General features: G+C 53.8%; 2 protein-coding genes across 4 annotated transcripts; one reads left to right on the top strand and one right to left on the bottom strand.

Moving 5' to 3' along the window:
• Window positions 1-1,135: 1,135 nt before the first annotated feature.
• Trim15 (tripartite motif containing 15) lies at window positions 1,136-6,617 on the bottom strand. Of its 3 annotated transcripts, none has more exons than XM_023708591.1 (6): window positions 6,147-6,617; window positions 5,574-5,669; window positions 4,466-4,696; window positions 3,806-3,828; window positions 2,342-2,457; window positions 1,136-1,254 (listed from the first exon to the last, which is right to left on the bottom strand). In XM_023708591.1, the coding sequence occupies exons 1-6, from the start codon at window positions 6,525-6,527 to the stop codon at window positions 1,163-1,165; spliced, it is 939 nt and encodes a 312-aa protein (XP_023564359.1). In that variant the 5' UTR covers window positions 6,528-6,617; the 3' UTR covers window positions 1,136-1,162. The 3 variants fall into 3 exon arrangements, 2 of the variants coding, with proteins under 2 accessions (XP_023564359.1, XP_023564360.1); XM_023708592.1 differs by lacking the exon at window positions 1,136-1,254 and adding an exon at window positions 1,827-2,111; XR_002819593.1 differs by lacking the exons at window positions 1,136-1,254; window positions 3,806-3,828 and adding an exon at window positions 1,827-2,111.
• Window positions 6,618-8,025: 1,408 nt separating this feature from the next.
• Trim10 (tripartite motif containing 10) lies at window positions 8,026-17,373 on the top strand. Its single transcript, XM_004648416.2, has 7 exons — window positions 8,026-9,230; window positions 10,598-10,693; window positions 11,268-11,498; window positions 12,495-12,517; window positions 12,817-12,932; window positions 14,097-14,129; window positions 15,684-17,373. The coding sequence occupies exons 1-7, from the start codon at window positions 8,820-8,822 to the stop codon at window positions 16,199-16,201; spliced, it is 1,428 nt and encodes a 475-aa protein (XP_004648473.1). The 5' UTR covers window positions 8,026-8,819; the 3' UTR covers window positions 16,202-17,373.

The following is a 17,373-nucleotide window of genomic DNA, read 5'->3' as shown; positions in this document are numbered from 1 at the left end:
GGGAAAACAAGACTCGAGTGAAGCCGGCAGGCCTACTCCTGGACAGAAGATGGGTTCCTCGGGCAGAGCAGAGCCAGGGGGCAGAGACAGCACCTCTGTACAGTTCTCCTGCACGTCACACCCATTCTCCAGGAGAGCCTTCACCTCCACCTCTGGCCTCACCAGCCTGGCCTTTACTGTCTGCATTCCTATCAGCCATCTGGTCTTTTGAGCTTCGATTTTCCAGGCTTCTCTATCCTGGATCCATGGACCTGTTCTAGCTCCTCCCACAAACCAGTTCCCAAGCTTCTGAACCACACGCCTAGGTACAATCAGCAAACTTCCCACCCTGGTACCGATATTTGTATTAGTCATGTTCACCTTGCTGGGACAAAATACCCAACACCCACAATTTAACAGAGAAGAGGTTTATCTGACTAAAGGTTTTAGAGGGCCTGATGTATGTGTAGAGGACTACCTCCATGACAAAAATATGACAAAGGACATGGTAGAAAAAAGCAACTCAGCCCAAAACAAGCAAAAGTAATAGACAAGGGAGGAGCCCCTCTTGGGCCAGGCCCTTCTCCTAACAACACCTTAAGCTATTAAACCATCCATGGATTTTACCCACTCTGGGGACACCCTCCTATAATCAATTAGTGACCCAAGGGCCCTCCTGTTCCTAAGGGTCCCCTTTTCCAGTGGCCAACTTGGGACCCAACCCAAGGTCATTCCCCAAGGTCCTCCGGGGACTGCACCATCCATGTTGTTGTGATCACGCCCCTCCCAGTTTCCTCAGAAGGACAAGGCAGGTAAGATGCGGGGCTGATTGGGTCAGTTTATTAGGGCTTTCTCTACTGTGTGAGGGGGTTGCGAGAGGGCTCAGAAGGAGGCCTTGGGTCACGCAGGTCTGGTGAGAAGGCCCCGTGCCCTGCAGGTGGGGGAGCTGCAAGTCAAGGTTGAGGTCTGCTGCATACACGAATGTGAGCCGGCAAGGTCCCGGATTCCCCTAGGAGGATGATGCCGAAGCTTCGCACACTCATTCTGGCTGTTTTCCCTTCCAGAACCATGGTGCGTGGCTACATGGTGTCCAGGCATCACGGCCCGGTAAGTGCCCCCAGGGGCCCAGGGTGGAGGGATGAGGCATGGCCATGCGGGGGAGCTGGGGTCTGGCGCCGCCCTGTCACACTGCCCTCCACTCGCCCCGCAAGGCCCCGCAGGGTGAACCCGGTGCCTGCTCCCAGGACTGCAGCGCCCTCCCCACCGACGCCGGCCCTGCAAGACAGAGGACGCTGGTCAGCAGAGCCCTAGCCTCCCAGTCTGTTTCCCCCCTGCTCCTGTCTGGCCACACAGGAAGCTGACGGGTTCGTCCTCAAAGCCTCTGACACCCCGGGACTGCTGGGCACCTGCTGCCATGCCTCCTATGGAGGAGCTGGTGCTAAGGGAAACAGAAGTTAAATTAAGCACCAGCTTAAAGGCTGTTTCTTGGAAACTAATCTCTTCAAACTTACACAGAATCCAGTGCAGTGCTGGGTGAAATGAGGGCCTAGTAAACACTTTTGAATGAAAATGAACATGTTAATAATTAACCTTAACTGAACATTAACTATGTGCCAGGTAGACCCTAAACTCTTTGTATGCATTGATTTATTTAATCCTCACAGCTATGAGTACTCTTTCCTCTTCTTAGATAAAGAAGCTGGGATGAAAAGGCTTCCCAGCTTGTGCAGTGTCTCACAGCATGAGCTAGAAGAGACCAAATTATCAGGCCTCAGAATGCACCCGTGTACTTCTCCTTCCTGGAATATGAGGCCTGGCTAGAAAATACTCGGCCTTGAGGACAACCAGAGGTCAACTGTACATGCACCATCAGTTTGCAAGACTGATTATTTCCAGCTGGATCGTCTTTTCAGGACTGAATGGATGAACACAAGCGTGCTCCCCTAAAAATGAGATGCAAGGCTCATTGGGTCAGTTTATTAGGGCTTTCTCTACTGTGTGGGGAGGATGTGCGAGGGCTCAGAAGGAGGCCTTGGGTTACACAAGTCTGGTGAAAAGGCCCCTCTCTTTTTGTTAAAAAAAAGCCCTTAGCTGCTTACCTGACCAGGTCTCCAAATGCTGTTCCAGGTTCTCTGTGGGAAGCAGAAAGTAGAAGACCCCTGAGCCGTGGTTTCCTGCAGGCCTCCAGGGAGGAGACCGACTGCAGTGTGAGGGTGACAGGAGACTGCACCCCTGCTGTGACCCCCAGGGATAGGGTGGTGGGGACCTGGAGGGGCCTCCCTGGGAGACTGGGGCCCCACAGAGGGAGGGAGGGGTCAGAAGGGCCATGGTGGGGGTGGAGAAGTGGCTGCTTCTCCCCTACCTGCGAATGTCCTCATCATCTCTGGGAGGACGAGCGTTTTCCTGTGGAGATCACGGATCTTTGCGATTAGGTCTGACGAAATGACCTCTGGGCTCCCAACTGTCTTCACGGCACACCTACTGGCAATGGGGAGCCAAGGCTCAAGTTCCAGAGATAGTATGAAGGGAGCAGGGCTCCTGCCAGACTGCAGGGAACACCATGTTGGGTGAACATTTCTTTTTCTTTTCTTTTAAAATGTATTTAGTATAAGGTCTACAGGGTCTCACTACACAGATCAGACTCGTAGTGATCCTCCTGTTTTCAGCCTCCCAAGTGCTGGGATTACAGGCGTGCACCACCGTGTCCAGTGTCAGTGGCCATCTCAGTCTGTCCCGGGGGGTGGGGGGGCTGCACAGCATGCCGGGGATCAAACCTGGTCCCTGAGTCTGCCTAAGCAGGCCCTTTAGTCCGCTGAGCTATCTGGCCAGCCCCAACCATTTCTTTATCTTTGTTGGAAATGTGAGTTTTCTACAACAATGGGCATTTCCGCAGATCTAAGGGGAGCAAGAAGCAACTAGGCCTCAAGAACCCTAGGGAAGGCCAGGGAGATGGCTCGGTGGAATAAGTGCTTCCTTGGCAAGCGCAAGGGTCTGAGTTCAATCCCTGGTTCTGCAAAAAAGAAAAAAGAAAAAGAATCCAAGGGAGGCCCCGCTGAATGAGGCAGAAATCTTCAGGCTACAAGTCTCGGACTCTGGTCCTGGCTCATTACTCTTAAGCACATGTGCAAGCACTGCTGCCCTCCCCAGCCGCCTCATCCTTGACCTTTGACCTCTGGCCTCTGACCTGACCCCCAGCCTCTCCAACTCTAAGGCCCTTTGCAAAGCCCATTTGGAGACATTTCCTGGCTCAGGGGTGCGGGGTTATTCCTGCTGTCCATGGGTGGGCCCCAAATATACAACAGGGGTTTCCTGTCCTGTGTTTGCACATCTCAGCACAGACTGCTTGCCATGCAGCAGAGAAGACAGGAAAGGAGCCTCTGGGGCCTGGCCTGTCACTGGGAAACTGAAGGAAACAGGAGAAAGAGTGTGGGGAGGAGGGAGGATCTGGGTGTTCTTCCCAGGCTCCCTGCTTCTCATAAGCTATTAAAAACACTTTCTCAAATTCCATTTCCAGTGGTGTTAGTTACTGACTTAAAAGTAGTAACTGAATGGATTAAAGATGTCCTTGGATCTGCCTAACCATGATTACTAATTATAACTTCACTTATAGGAAGAAAAACATGTCCCCAGTACCAACCTATCCATTCACAAGTAAGCCTCTAGAGCGTGCCTTCAGTGCGCCTAGGTTGTTAGTACGTGTGCGTTAGCTCTAGTGTGCATCTGTCAGAGGCTTTCTTGCTCCTGGGCAGCAACCCGCCAGGGGGAGGTGGGCGCTGTCAGTGTCTCAGGGATGTGGCTACCTGAGGCAGGACGGGAGTGACCCTACCTGCTCTGGTTGACTCTGGCATCCTACAAAGGAAAGAGGAGCACACTTAGTTTCCACATGTCCTGTTCAGGGACTCTGTACATCTTCTCTTCCTTTAAAACATCAGCTCAAAACTCTCCTCCCCGAAATTATCTACTTGATTACTCATCAGAACTGTTCCTTTCCACCACATGCCCTTGTTCTGATGGATTCTGAAGCCGGGTCCCTGTGCTACCTTCTGGCTCCACATTTTCTTGGGGATGGTGGAGAGCAGGCACCAGCCTTGAGTCCGCAGCCAAACCTGGCTTGGCCTTGGCTCATGATAAGCACAACAGGCGCTAAGTAGGCGTGCCTCTGGGTGTTTGACCCAGACTGAGCGTTTTAGACCTGGTCACCACAACCCTGTGGGAGATCTCATTATAATCCCTATTGCTTAGAAAAGGTGACTCAACCACGTGACAAATGGGAAAAGCTGACACCATACCCAAGACTGTGTGACTCCAAAGCTCTTTCTTCACAGCCCACAGCACACATCTGCCTCTCTGGGCCAGTGGGGCAGACCACCACCCAGCCCTCAGCTTAGAGAGATCTGCGCCTCCCTCTCCTGCCACCACGTTCTCCAGCCCAGAGTGTGGGCTTCCTAAGGTACCCTTCCGCTCTCCCAAGGGAACATCGGCTCACTTGCACAAGCGCACATGCTGGCTGCCCACACTTCTCCTCCAGCTCCTCCACCTGGGCGCTGAGCCGGGCGACTTCATTCGAGACCTTGCTGTTGTACTCCTCCCTCTCCCGCCGCACCTGCTGCTCCAGCTTCCCCAACCTGGCCAGCAGGAGGCGCTGCTGGTCCCCTAGCGCCTGCTGGAGCCTCTCAAAAGCTGCTGCTACTTCTTGTTTCTTGCTTTCAATCTGAGCCTGTCAGCAAAGGAAAGAGGCTGATTAGGGAGGGCTTCTGGGGGGACTCCAGAGGGTCCTCTGTACACTTGGGGGCGAAGTAGAACTCAGAGGATGTAGTTCTAAGACTCATTCCTCCTAATAATTCTACAGAAGTAGATGACTCTCATGATAAACCTACCAAGCGTGAAAGTGCTCTACTTCTCTATTGTCTCAGCTCAAGATTCTAGAACTGTACTACACTGTGCTTTCAGGGCCAGGAATGAAGGTGCAAGGAATTCATAATTAGCTCTTCCAGGTTGGTGGAAGAGTGTGTGACACTGGTTTTAGTCTGTGAGGACAGGCTTTGTTGGGAACAGAGGGACATGGAAGAATCCTTCTGTCTCGACACCCCATCTCCTTGGCCACACTACCATAAATTCCCACACCACAGACTTTCTCCTTCCTTGTAGCCTGGACGAAGAGGTGGGAAAGAGCCGACAGAGCCACACCATACACTATGGGCCTCAGGGTCAGCTTTGGGGTCACGCGTGGAATCCAGACTCTCTCTGCCTGCGCCTGACTTCCCATCTGAAGTAACATTTTCAGGCCAGGCCAGAAGAGCAGTGGTTTAAGACCCAAGAGACCCCCTTCTGGCAATCTCAGCCTGCACCAGGGCTTGGTCATAAGACCTAGTGGTTCTCCTGTATCACTCACTGGGCCTCACTTTTCTGCTCTGTAAATGATGGATAAGAAGGATCCTGGACCAACTTCTAACTCCAGCACTCTGAGATCCAAGCTTTTGTGTGGTGGCAGGACAGTGAGTGAGAGGGTAGCTGGGCTTTTCCATGCAGACACCAGACACTAGCCTGTCAGGAAAGTGCCCGGGGGACAGGGGAGACAATGGCTCAGTTTTTACCAGCAAGACTTGGAGCTTCTGGTCTTCACGACACTTTGTGTCTTCAATTTTGTCCCTTTCCTCTCTCAGAGCCTCCAGTTGGCTCCTGAGCCAATCCTGTGGGGAGAAGGGGCAGAGATACAGGTTCAACTCAACTCAGGGCCAGCCAGATAGTTCAGCGGATTAAAGTTTAAGCAGATGCAGCAACCGGGGTTCGATATGGGTGCGCAGTGCCAGCCCTGCCCCTGGGGTGTGTTGAGAGGCGATCGAGACTGGGCGTGGTGGCACGCACCTGTAATCCCAGCACTTTGGGAGGCTGAACACAGGAGAATCACTGAGTCCGATCTACCTAGTGAGGCCCTGTAGACCCTTACAAAAAAAAAAAAAAAAGGAAAGGAAAGAAAGAAATAGAAAAAAAAAAAAAAGAAAGAAAGAAAGAAAAAAAAAGAAAAGAAAGAAAGAAAAAAATGAAGTGGCTGAGGTGCTCACGGGAGCAGGAACAAGGAGGCCCTTCTGCCCTAGGGCTAAGCGAGGGTGTCAGCTGATTCCACCTCCATCACCACGGACCCACCGCCGCCCCACTTGCGCTCTCACCCGGTAAGGCTGGATGGCCTCATCCAGGAAGCCCACGCTGTGGGCCTGGTGGCCGGGGCTCTCCCGGCACAGAGCGCACAACAACTCGGCGTCCATCTGGCAGAAGAAGTAGATCTTCTCGCCGTGCTCTTCGCAGTAGGTCTCCCCCGGAGGACCCAGGGGCACAGGGACCGCAGGGGCCTCCACCTGCTCCTCCTCTTGGCACAGCGGGCAGAGCAGCATCCTGCCCGAGGGCTGGGCCCCCATCTGGGCAGTGGGCGGGAGGCAGAGCCGGCAGAGGCTGTGTCCACAGGTGGCCCCAACCGCATCCTTCAGGGGCTTTGCACAGGCCAGACAGGTGGCCCCATCGTGGACTCCTTGAAGGGACGGGGCCACGGGCATCACGGTGCCTTCCCCAGCCCGCCCATGAAGGCCGCTGTCTCGGTCCACATGAACTTCCTTTCCTGAAACTGAGTCACTTTTAAGTGCGTCTTGGAGAGCAAGGAAGAGGAGTCTGAGCAGGGCGCTAGGACGAAGACGCCCCTGGCTCCGCCTCCTGCGCGCGGGGGCCGGGCCACCCCGCCAGCACGAAGGGTCCAAACTCCAGGGCGTTGTGACACACCCGTGTTTGCCGGGACTCGGGTCACATTCTGGTCCCTGGGATGGCGAGCAGGGCACACCTGTCTGTGGTCGCAGGGAGATGGGTTTCCCGGAATCCAGACCACACTTCTGTGGGGAAAACTGAGGAGCCACTGTCTCAGGTGGAGCAGGAGGGAGCTATGAACGTCCAGTTCCGAGGCGCCCCAGGCATCATCAAAGTCCGGGCTGGAGAGGGAGGTGACCACTTCTGAGGCTAGAGGTGACCACTTCTGAGGCCGCAGGGCCTCTTCTTCCAGCACCCTTCTTTTTCACCTCACTGCCTCTGCCCCTGCTGGGGAGCCAAGCTCCCACTTGTGCTGCAGCCCCCGGGGCTGGGCTAACACTAGCAGAAGGCAAGAAATTATAATTCATATGTTGTGTTGATAAACTCAATCAGGGCCCAGAGATGGCTCAGTAGAATAAGAGCTTGCCTGCCAAGCACAGGGTCCTGAGTTCAATCCCCGGTACTGGGGGGAAAAAAAAAGAAAACTCAATCCGTCAAAGATATAAACAGATTCAAACACATTTACCTCTTTTCGATTATTATAAGCAATTCTAATAACAATCGTGGGGCCGGGGAGACAGGTCAGTTGAATAAGCACTTGCCTGCCAAGCACAAGGGCCTGAGTTCAATCCTCAGCTCCACAAAAAAAAAAAAAAAAAAAAAACTAATGACAATCCTTTGGGGGCAGGTATCATTCTCTTCATTTTACAGAGGAGATGGATGCTGTTCCCATACTCTACCCACGCAGTCACAGTTCAAGTGGACAGAGCCAGATGCCCTTCCATTCTCTGCTGATGATCAGCGGGCACCCTGGTGTCCTAAGACTACGTGTCTCATCTCTGTCCTCCTGTTCGGTCCCAGCCCTGGGGCTGCACTGCACCCCTTGACCCCCAGCCCAGATCCAGACGTGCTGGTGTGCAAATACACACTGGATTTAAAGGACTTACCATTACGAAGGAAATATTAAAAAATCTCATTAATAACCTCTCACGATGACATGTTGAGGTAACTTTGGAAATATCTGGCTAAGCAAAATATATTACAGGGCTGGCGAGATAACTCAGTGGACTAAGCACCTGCTTAGGCAGGTGCAGGATCTGGGGTTTGATCCTCGACACCACATGTTGTGCTGGCCTTGCCTGGGCCAGGGAGATAGTTCAGCAGCCTAAGTGCCTGCCTGGCAAGCACAAGGTCCCGAGTTCTTTCCCAGTAGCCCTAAAAATATTAATTTCATGTTTGTTTATTCCATATCCCTAGTAGAAAATCTTAAATTGCACATGTGGTTTGGAGTGCATTTCAGAGCTCTGTGTCTCCCAGGAGCTGACTGTAAACTAGGGTCCTGCAGCTTCTTTGGACACTTCAGGCAGGCCAAGGCACCGGGTTGAGGCTGCCCGAATCACTGGAGATCCGACTGCACAGGAGGACAGCAGGGCAGATGTGGACTAAGTGAGCGCACGCCAAGGCTCCTATCAACGCAAGGTGCGGTCGCTGCCCAGCCACTGTCTTTCCTTCCCCAGCCCGAACCCAGTACAGCCTCTTCGATGTTTGGGTTGGGCTAGCTGGAACCTTGCTGGTGATGTTGCCTGTTCTGTGTCACCCGCTGTAGCTCTTATCTGAGTCCGCACATGCCCCTGCCCAGGGCCTGGCAAGTTCAGGGTTGAGATAGGGCCAATCTGCCCAGAGACAGCGGCCGCCTAACAGGGAGCCTGGGGTGGCACCGCCTCGCTGAGCCGGTTCTCTCTCCTCCCCCAAAACGACCTCTTTCAGTCGCGCAGCTGAAACACCAGCCCTGCTTCTAGGCAAGCGGCGACGCGGAGCGGTGACCCCAGCCACCTGCGGGGCCTGGAGCGCAGCCTTGCTCCCCCTGGCTGTTTCTCTGTTTCTGCTGTGTTCCGGTCAGATCCTCCGCGGGCAGGACTGGGATGCGGTGCCAGAGACACACGGAGCCGCCTGTCCCGCTGGCGTCTAGCCGCAGGCACGCGTGAGAGTGGGCGCGGGAGCCGCGTCCACACAGCTCCTCCCGCGCCCGCAGAGGGCGGCCCGGAGCCGGCATGGCCTCGGCCGCCTCGGTGAGCAGCCTGGCCGACGAGGTCAGCTGCCCCATCTGCCAGGCCACCCTGCGGGAGCCCGTCACCATCGACTGCGGCCACAACTTCTGCCGCGGCTGCCTGGCGCGCTACTGCGAGGGCCGGGGCGCGGGGCCCCTGGGCTGCCCGCTCTGCAAGGAGCCCTTCCGCGCGGGGGCGCTGCGGCCCAACTGGCAGCTGGCGGGCGTGGTGGAGCGCATCGAGCGCCTGCAGCCCGGCGCCGGGCCGGAGGAGGGGGCCTGCGCGCAGCACGGCGAGAAGCTCTACTTCTTCTGCGAGGACGACGAGGCGCAACTGTGCGTGGTGTGCCGCGAGGCGGGTCTGCACGGCGAGCACAGCGTGCGCTTCCTGGAGGCGGCGGCGGAGCCCTACCGGGTAGGGGCGGGGGTCGGGGGCCGGGACGCGAGCGGGGCGGGACTGCGCACGAGGGGCAGCGATCGGCGCAGCCGGGTGCGTGCTCCCTGCTTGAGCGACCCCCAGGCTGTAGGCCCAGGGAATCGGGACCTGTGATTTCCAGGGAATTCTGCGTTGTTTGCCCCTGGCCCAGAGCTCAGTAAATACTTGCCGAGTGACCAGGGCACGTGGGTCTGGCCCAGCAGCAGTCTGGTTTGTGTCCCAGGGACGGCGCGGTAAGCGGTGTGCGCATGCTCATTCTTGCACCGTCACAGACCGGGGGGCCTGAGTACATCTGTACTTGAGTGTGTTAAAAATAAGTTTACAGGGGCCAGTGAGATAGCTCAGTAGAATAAGTGCTTGCCTAGCAAGCACAGGGACCTGAGTTCAATCCCCGGTACTGGAAGAATAAGCACATAAAAATAAGTTTACATATATGCCAGCTGGGTAATTTTATCAGTGCTGCGTAATTTTATCTGTCAGTAGGCGAATGTGGGCTGGGTTTAGTTGGGTTTGGTTGTTTATTATGTTTTAGTAGGAGTGGGAACTGAACTAGTTAGCATCTGATGATTAGCATTCTATTTGTATATTTGAATATACACATATAAATATTTATGTGTCTGTACCTGTTCTGGACTCCACTCTAGAGCTAATAATCTCTAAAACAATTTATCAGTTATGTTTGCATTTTCCAAGTTTCTTCTTCCCTCCAGAATCCTACCTACCTATTTTATTTTATTTTTTTGTACTTGGAGTCAGGCTCACCACCTCTCATTTCTAGGCAGGTGCTGTGCCACTGAGCTATATCCCAAACGCTTTTTTGGATTTTTGAGTCAGGGTCTCACTGCAGGTGGTCATAAACTCACTGTGTAGCCAAGGCTGGCCTCCAACTCGCAGTGACCCTCCTGCCTCAGCCTCCTGAGTACTGGGCTTGCCAGTGGGTGTGCCATCATGCCCAGCTAGATAAGTGATTCTAGTAACAAGGGAAGGTTGCTATTTGCATGTGCTCCCTTAGGGTGAGTCAGAAAGTCAGAATAATTTCAGCCAAGGGGATGTCAAGCTCAGGAAATGTGTGAGTGCCATGTACCCAGTGCAAAGAAAAGGAGGGTGCTTAACTTAGGGGGAAACCAAGTCATGGGCTTTGCTGAGAAAAGGGAAAGCCTTTGGGCAGGATTCGTGGGGCGCAAAGCAACAAGAACAAGGCCCACAGAAGTAAGCTATCCAAGTGAGGCAGGCCAAGTGCTGTCAGCCAAGGGCCAACCTCCTTTCCTGGGGCATCTCATTTGCAGAGGCAGAAGATGGGATTCGACGCCCCCCTCCCCCATGAATCATGTGTTCCTTCTCCCCAGGAGCAAATACAGAAGTGTCTTGTGTGTCTAAGAAAAGAGAGAGAGAAGATTCAGGAAATTCAATTGAGAGAAAATAAAAGGATACAGGTCCTGCTGGTAGGTCCTTGCACCCTCCCTGCCCTACCCTTCCTCGGGGCCCAGTGTCCTGGAAACTGAGGCAGTACAGTGCAGAGGGATTGGAAGACACTGAGTCTGAACCTGGCGCAAGTGCATGAGCTCAGGAAACTCTTGAACTTCAGTTTACTTATTTGTAAAGTAGAGATTGAAAATCACCACCACCATGTGGGATTGCTGGAAAGAGCAAATGAGACTGTGCCTGGAATGTGGCTTGGTGCTTGGCTCACGTGCACTCTTCCTGCCAGGAGGGCATCCGGGTGTCCCCTCTGCCGCCTCTAGCCTAAACCTCCCAGAAGCCCCAGCAGATGGTGCTGAGGCAGAGCTGGCCTGTCCAGCTCCCAGGAGGGGAAGGGACAGCAGGTGGGAAGTAGAATTAGGTTGTAGTACATCTCCAAATCTGTCGGGGACCAGGCTGGTGGGTGTGGTGGTGGGGATTTTACCACCAAGCCTCTCCATAGGGAGAGGAGAGTGAAGGCAGAAAAAGGAGAAGGAGGGCACAGAGAGGAGGAAGCGGGAGAACACTGTGCTATGGGCTCTCCTCCTGCCTCCTCAGACTCAGGTGGCCACCAAGAGACAACAGGTGATTTCCGAGTTTGCACATCTGAGCCAGTTTCTGGAAGAGCAGCAGAGCATTCTTTTAGCGCAACTGGGAAAGCTGGATGGGGACATCCTGAAGCAGCAGGAGGAGTTTGATCGCCTGGTCGCTGGGGAGATCTGCCGGTTTAGCACCCTGATTGAAGAGCTGGAGGAGAAGAGTGAGAGGCCAGCGAGGGAGCTCCTGACGGTGAGCCCGAGCCCGCCCAGCTGTGCCCATTGCCTCTTCCTCTTGTCCGAGCCTCCTTCACTTGTACATCCTGAGTCCCACTGGGGAGGCAGGTTGCTGGGCCAGAGGACCAGATTCTAGTGTGGTCTTCCCCAGGAGTCCCTAGTCACTGCACTTTCTGTCCTTGGTTTCTCCATCCCACTGCCCACTGAACAACAAAGACCTCAGGGGGCTCTTGTGAGGATGCAACAGGACAACGGAGGTAGGATTAACACTTTGAAAGTATTAGATACGCGAAGGCAAGCTCCGTGTCCAGTGCAAACCATTCCTTATGCCCTGAGTGTCCCTGTCCACCAGCATGGAGTTCTGTCTGGCCTATTTCCCCTCTTCAACCTAGAGGAGAGAGACTGGTATTCTGGCAAGTCACCAGAAAGGCAGCATGACTTAGGGCAGTGGTGGAAAGCCTCTTAGGCTCTCTGAGATAACAAATGGCTGTCTGCACTACACATGCATCTGTTCGACACCAGTGATTTGGGGGTGCACCGAGGGCTGAGAAAGAGGGTGCTGTGGTGTGGGATTTACTTGCTTTGGTGTCACACCATCAGTGTCAGGCCTAGGCCACTCTGTTTGGGTCTGTCCTGTAAAGAATTTGCCTCTGACCCTGCAAGGCTGGTAAATACCAACACTTTGTGGTCTGGTGTCCTTTTTCTATCAAGGCCTAGGAATGTGGTATTTTAAATTTGTTGTTGTTCTGTATTGTGGTCCACTGGAGACTGAACCCAGGACCTTCTTAGCGAGTTACATCCTCAGCCTTTTTAAACATCTTTTGAGACAGGGTCTTACTAAGTGACCCAGTCTAGGCTTGAACTCACAGTCCTCTTGCCTCTGCCTCCCAGAGTGCTGTGATTACAGGCATGTGCCACCACAGCTACCTGGTATTTTGCATTTTGCAGTCAGTCATAAGAGAAATAGAAGAGAAAAACTGGACGCTGAATCCCTACTCTTTCTCTCCCTTAGGATATCAGAAGCACCCTAATAAGGTGAGTGACGCAGATTCTCTTTTGCACATAAATGCAGGCCTGTGCACCACATGGCTGGTTAGTGCCGTGTAAGCGTGCAGCAGTCTCAGTTTAAGGGTGCATGTTCACATGTTTCACCCACCTGCTTGACTGCATGCTCACACACAGCGGCAGGCACAGCCCCGGGGTGGTCATGGGGTCCGTCCCAGAGGAAGCGTAGACACTTCCCGGGGGAGCTGGTGCCTCCTTAGTGGAAGCCTGGCTGGCTCTGGGGACACCAACAAGGAGGCCATTCTCACCCCACCGTTCTGTGCCACCAGGTGTGAAACCAGAAAGTGCCGGAAACCAGAGGCGGTGTCCCCGGAGCTGGGCCAGCAGATCCGGGACTTCCCCCGGCAGGCTCTGCCACTGCATAGAGAGGTGAAGACCTTCCTGGGTAAGGGGCCCCAGCTCCTCCGAGCGCAGTGTGGAGGCCGCTTAGGACCGGCTTCCGAGCGCCGCTGCCCATCGGTCTCGGGCTTTGGCGAGACTTGCCCCCTCTCAGCCACTTGGTTTTCTGACTTACAGATTTTTATAACATCCTCTTCTTTGGATAATGTGACAATAGAGAAAAATGATAAAGCTGAAGATTTCTGAGGAAAAGTCAGTTTATTTGAAGAATAATTAGACAAAGTAATTAGACAAATGTACAAGATAATGATTAGCAGCATATATAATGATTATATCATTATGAATAATTTAAAATTTTACAGCAGCATCTGTAGTGTGTGATAAGATTTGATGATGAACATTGTTCACTAGTAGCTATGACAGTGTGTGTATGCTGGGTGGCTGACTCACCCCTCCGTTACTTTCGCTTTCCTTCTGTGGATGGTCCTGGGCACCAGCTGCCCCTGTAGACTGTGCCCCACCTGTTTCCTGGAACCAGGAGCAGTGACAAGAAGGCAGAGTCTGAAGGGAAAATCAGGAAGCCTGCATGCACATCATGGGTGACATCACCTGTTTCTAAATGGCCAGCCGTAAAAATGCTACCAAAGCACTTCCTCTGTAGTCTGACGGGCATTCCTGTGGTGTGTCAGGGAAGGCCTTGTACTCTAATCAAAGACTGACCTGTGGCTGTCCTAAAAATTCTTTCCAGGAAGAGCAATAGACATGTGCATGCACTGATCTGTTCACTGAGCAGATGTTTGCTGAGCACTTACTACGTCGGGGCTCCACGCACAGCGATGGGCCAGGCAGGCAGGATCCCTGCCAGTGTGCAGCGGAGTGGTGGACCCGGGCGGGCTCTCTCCAGCAGCACTGCTGTCCCTGGGAACTTTCAGCAGGTGCAGATTTGCACCCAGGACCTGCAGGAAGCGCGTGTTAGCACAGCCCGGAAGTCGAGGTGCAAGCTGGGGTTTAGAATCACAAAGCCTGGATGCAAGTTCAAGACCAGCCTGAACTACACAGTTCAAACAAACAAACAAACAAAAAACCCCAAAGGAGTCAAAGCCTGAAATCCCAGCTTCCTTTCTTCTTGTCTTTCCCCAGCTCCCCTGCCCTCCACTAGATGCGCTCTGGTTTGGGGACTAATAAATTCATCTTGTTCTCTTTTTTGCAGAAAAACTCTGCTTTGAGTTGGACTATGAACCAGGTAAGTAGCTAATATCCGGAGGGCGGAGTGACAAGTTCCCAAAATGAGGTAATTTTGCACAACTCTGTACCAAGCACTAAGTAATCATCTCTGTGTCCTCTTGTGTGTGTATGTGTTATGTATACTTGTGTCACACACACACACACACACACACACACACACACACAAGTTCGGCCTCCGTATCCACGGGTTCCATATCCATGGATTCAACCTCCGATAGAAGATGTACTCAACACGGCAGACTTTCTTGTCATTATTTACTGAACAATCCAGCATGACAGTTACTTATGTGACATCTATATTGTATTAGGCATAATAATTAATCTAGAGATAACTTAAAGTCTGCAGGAGAATGTGCCTGTTTACAGACTGCTCGTTCCATGTGAGGTACTCAAGCATCTGCAGACTTTGGTATCTGCAGCAGTTCTAGCCCCGTAATTCCTGATGGATGCTGTGTGTGTGTGTGTGTGTGTGTGTGTGTGTGTGTAGACTTCCTCTGTAAGACCTGGAAGGGAATTTTGGGGAAAGGGCTGGGCATTCAGCCATCTTTCCTGGAGAAGCTAGAGTGGGTAAGGTTAATGGAAGGTCTTAGAAGAGGAAGACTTTGGTCTCAGAGCTGTCAAGAATCCCTGGCCCTCTCTGATGTCATTTCACAGATGATGTTAGAGAGAGGAGCCTGGGGTAGGAGAGCAATGCAAAGGACAGACCCTTCAAGGTGTACAGCCCCACATCAGTTCAAGGCTGTGTGGGTCGTGGAGCTGCTAAAAGGAGCCCTTTAACCCTTGGACAGGTCTCAATTAGTTTGTTTTTTTTTTTTTTCACTCATGTGTTTGGTACAAGGTCTTACTACACAGCTCTGACTCATAATGATCCTCCTGTCTTCAGCCTCACCACTGCTGGGATTATAGGCGTGTGCCACCATGCCCAGACTGGTTCGATGGCTCATTGTGCCATGGGGCAGAGCCCAGCACAACATGTGGGACCTGGGATCGAGCCCCAGGCCTTGCATTTGCCAGAGCAGACGCTTAGTCTGCTGAGCTATCCTGCCAGCCCCAGGTCTCAGTTAGTGAGTGTTCTGAGTGTAGGGTTCTGCAGGTTTGGTGTTAAAGTGGTTCTTGCAGCCTGAAGGGCTAGAACTACTGAGACTGCAGCGCCAGCTGGGAGGAGCAGAGCCTGAGAGGGAAGGGTCCTAGTGCCCTGAGGGGAGTGGGAAGGACCCTGGAAAAGGCCCAGAGAGGAGGAAAGTCTGGCTCCAGATGGCAGTTAGCAGGGCGGAGGGCTGTGTGTCCCAGCAGGAGGAGGCCCGAGCACGCTGCTGCTCCTCTCTAGCGTAGAGCAACTCTGCAGAGGGCCAGGGGCTTGAGCGTGTGCATGAACCCTGGGTGCGTGCTCAGGCAGGTTCTGTGACTGTTTCTAACAAGTTATCCTGGAGCCCTGTGCTGTATTGTTCCGGCTGTGCTCTAGCGCTAACCTGCAGGTGAGAGGGAAGGGGCCTGTGCCGTCCTTGAAGGTCACAGCCCCTCTGCCAACACCTCTCTCTTGGCTTTTCCACAGCTCACATCTCTCTGGACCCCCAGACTTCCCACCCCAAGCTCCTCTTGTCCGAGGACCACCAACGGGTTCGGTTCTCCTATAAATGGCAAAATTCACCAGACAGCCCCCAGCGTTTTGACCGGGCCACATGCGTGCTGGCCCTGCGTGGCTTCACAGAGGGCAGACATACGTGGTTGGTGAGCGTGGACTTGGCCCACGGGGGCAGCTGCACTGTGGGGGTGGCGAATGGGGATGTGCAGCGGAAGGGGGAGCTGCGCCTGCGGCCGGAGGAGGGAGTGTGGGCCCTGCGCCTGGCCTGGGGCTTCGTGTCTGCCCTGGGCTCCTTCCCCACACGGCTGGCCTTGGAGGAACATCCCAGGCAGTTGCGCGTGTCCCTGGACTATGAGGTGGGCTGGGTGACCTTCTGCAATGCTGTCACCCAGGAGCACATCTACACCTTCACGGCCTCCTTCACTCAGGAAGTCTTTCCCTTCTTCGGGGTCTGGGGCCGAGGGTCTGGCTTTTCCCTGAGCTACTGACAAAGCACAGTATGGCTTTTTCCCTGAGCCCACGACAACCACTGGAGTAGAAATGGCTGCTTAGACAGCTAGTGGCCTCATTGGTGAGGGATATGGCGGCATCGCCTTCAGTCTGCCAGTTAGTTGCCCGGTGGATGTCAAGGGTTCTGGGGCTCGTCTGTTGCTGGCTGTGCTTGCCACCATCCCCACCGGAGGCACACTGGGCCTGGGCAAAGCCTTGTCACCAACCAGCTGTATGCTTCATAAGCAAGACACCAAACCTCTCTTCAACTTTTCTTCAATGAGTGCTAGAGCTCACTTATTCATATCCTCGAGAACAATTGTGTGCTAACGATGAACCAAGCTGTGTGGTAGCCACTGGTGATTTGAAATAATAAAAAGAGGAAAAGCTTTGTGCCATATCTAAAAGTGCTCTTGGAAGACACAGACACAGAGAACATCGGCTCAGCATGGTGGCTGCAGGGTCAGCTGTCTACCCAAGGCATTGTGGAAGCTCAGAGGACCTGCGTGGCCCTGCTGGTGGAAGGCCAGTCCAGGTGGCTTTTTGGAAGGGTGGGTACAGAGGATGCAGGTGGTGAGTGAGAAAAGGAGCAGGAAAAACACCTTAGGGGGTGGGGACCACAGAACAGGGCGGATGCTCTGCGACCATGGGGCACTCGGTCATCTCTCTGTGTCCCTGTGAGGAGGCATTGGCCACACCTACCCCACACCACGCACTGCCCTTTTCTCTCGGTGGTGTCACTTCCGAGACAAGATGCAGGGTCTTGGGAACGGGGTGGCAGGAAGGTGTGACCCTGAACTGCGCTCAGCCTGGGGAGATCCATCTTCCAGAGCAGCCGAGGACAAGAGAAGGAGTCACAGGGGCCAAGTGGGAAGGGGACAGCACCATCTGCTCCAAGCGCTGGGTGAGAGCAGCAGAGGCAAAGGAGGAATGGATGACCTGTGCTCTTCAGTCAAGAGCTGGGACTCCTCCAGGATGGGACAGAGAGTGACACATGGTGGGATGGAAAAGGGAAAGACTAGCGATGGGAGATGAGCAGATCAGAGGGGAGGGCTCTGGGGAAGGAACCAGGTGGTACCAGGGAGGCCATGGTCCCGATGGGTCTGGGTAACTGGTTCTGGGAAGCACATAGGCACCCACTTGTTGCTGCCTGGAATTTGGAAAGTGATAC

Source organism: Octodon degus, unplaced genomic scaffold (genome assembly GCF_000260255.1).
Source record: "Octodon degus isolate 3935 unplaced genomic scaffold, OctDeg1.0 scaffold00405, whole genome shotgun sequence".
In the NCBI taxonomy this organism is placed as follows: domain Eukaryota; kingdom Metazoa; phylum Chordata; class Mammalia; order Rodentia; family Octodontidae; genus Octodon; species Octodon degus.
Note: the sequence above shows the minus strand (reverse complement) of the source record. Positions and strands in the feature narration are given on the sequence as shown.

Bases quoted from the DNA above. Each gene is read 5' to 3' on its own strand.
- Trim15 (XM_023708591.1), bottom strand. From the start codon at position 6,527: ATGCCCGTGGCCCCGTCCCTTCAAGGAGTCCACGATGGGGCCACCTGT. The intron at 5,670-6,146 runs GTGAGAGCGCAA...TTCTCCCCACAG, and splicing joins AGGCCATCCAGCCTTACCGG to GATTGGCTCAGGAGCCAACT. The intron at 4,697-5,573 runs GTAAAAACTGAG...CTTTGCTGACAG, and splicing joins AGAAGCTCCAAGTCTTGCTG to GCTCAGATTGAAAGCAAGAA.
- Trim10 (XM_004648416.2), top strand. From the start codon at position 8,820: ATGGCCTCGGCCGCCTCGGTGAGCAGCCTGGCCGACGAGGTCAGCTGC. The intron at 11,499-12,494 runs GTGAGCCCGAGC...TCTCTCCCTTAG, and splicing joins CAGCGAGGGAGCTCCTGACG to GATATCAGAAGCACCCTAAT. The intron at 12,933-14,096 runs GTAAGGGGCCCC...TCTTTTTTGCAG, and splicing joins AGAGGTGAAGACCTTCCTGG to AAAAACTCTGCTTTGAGTTG.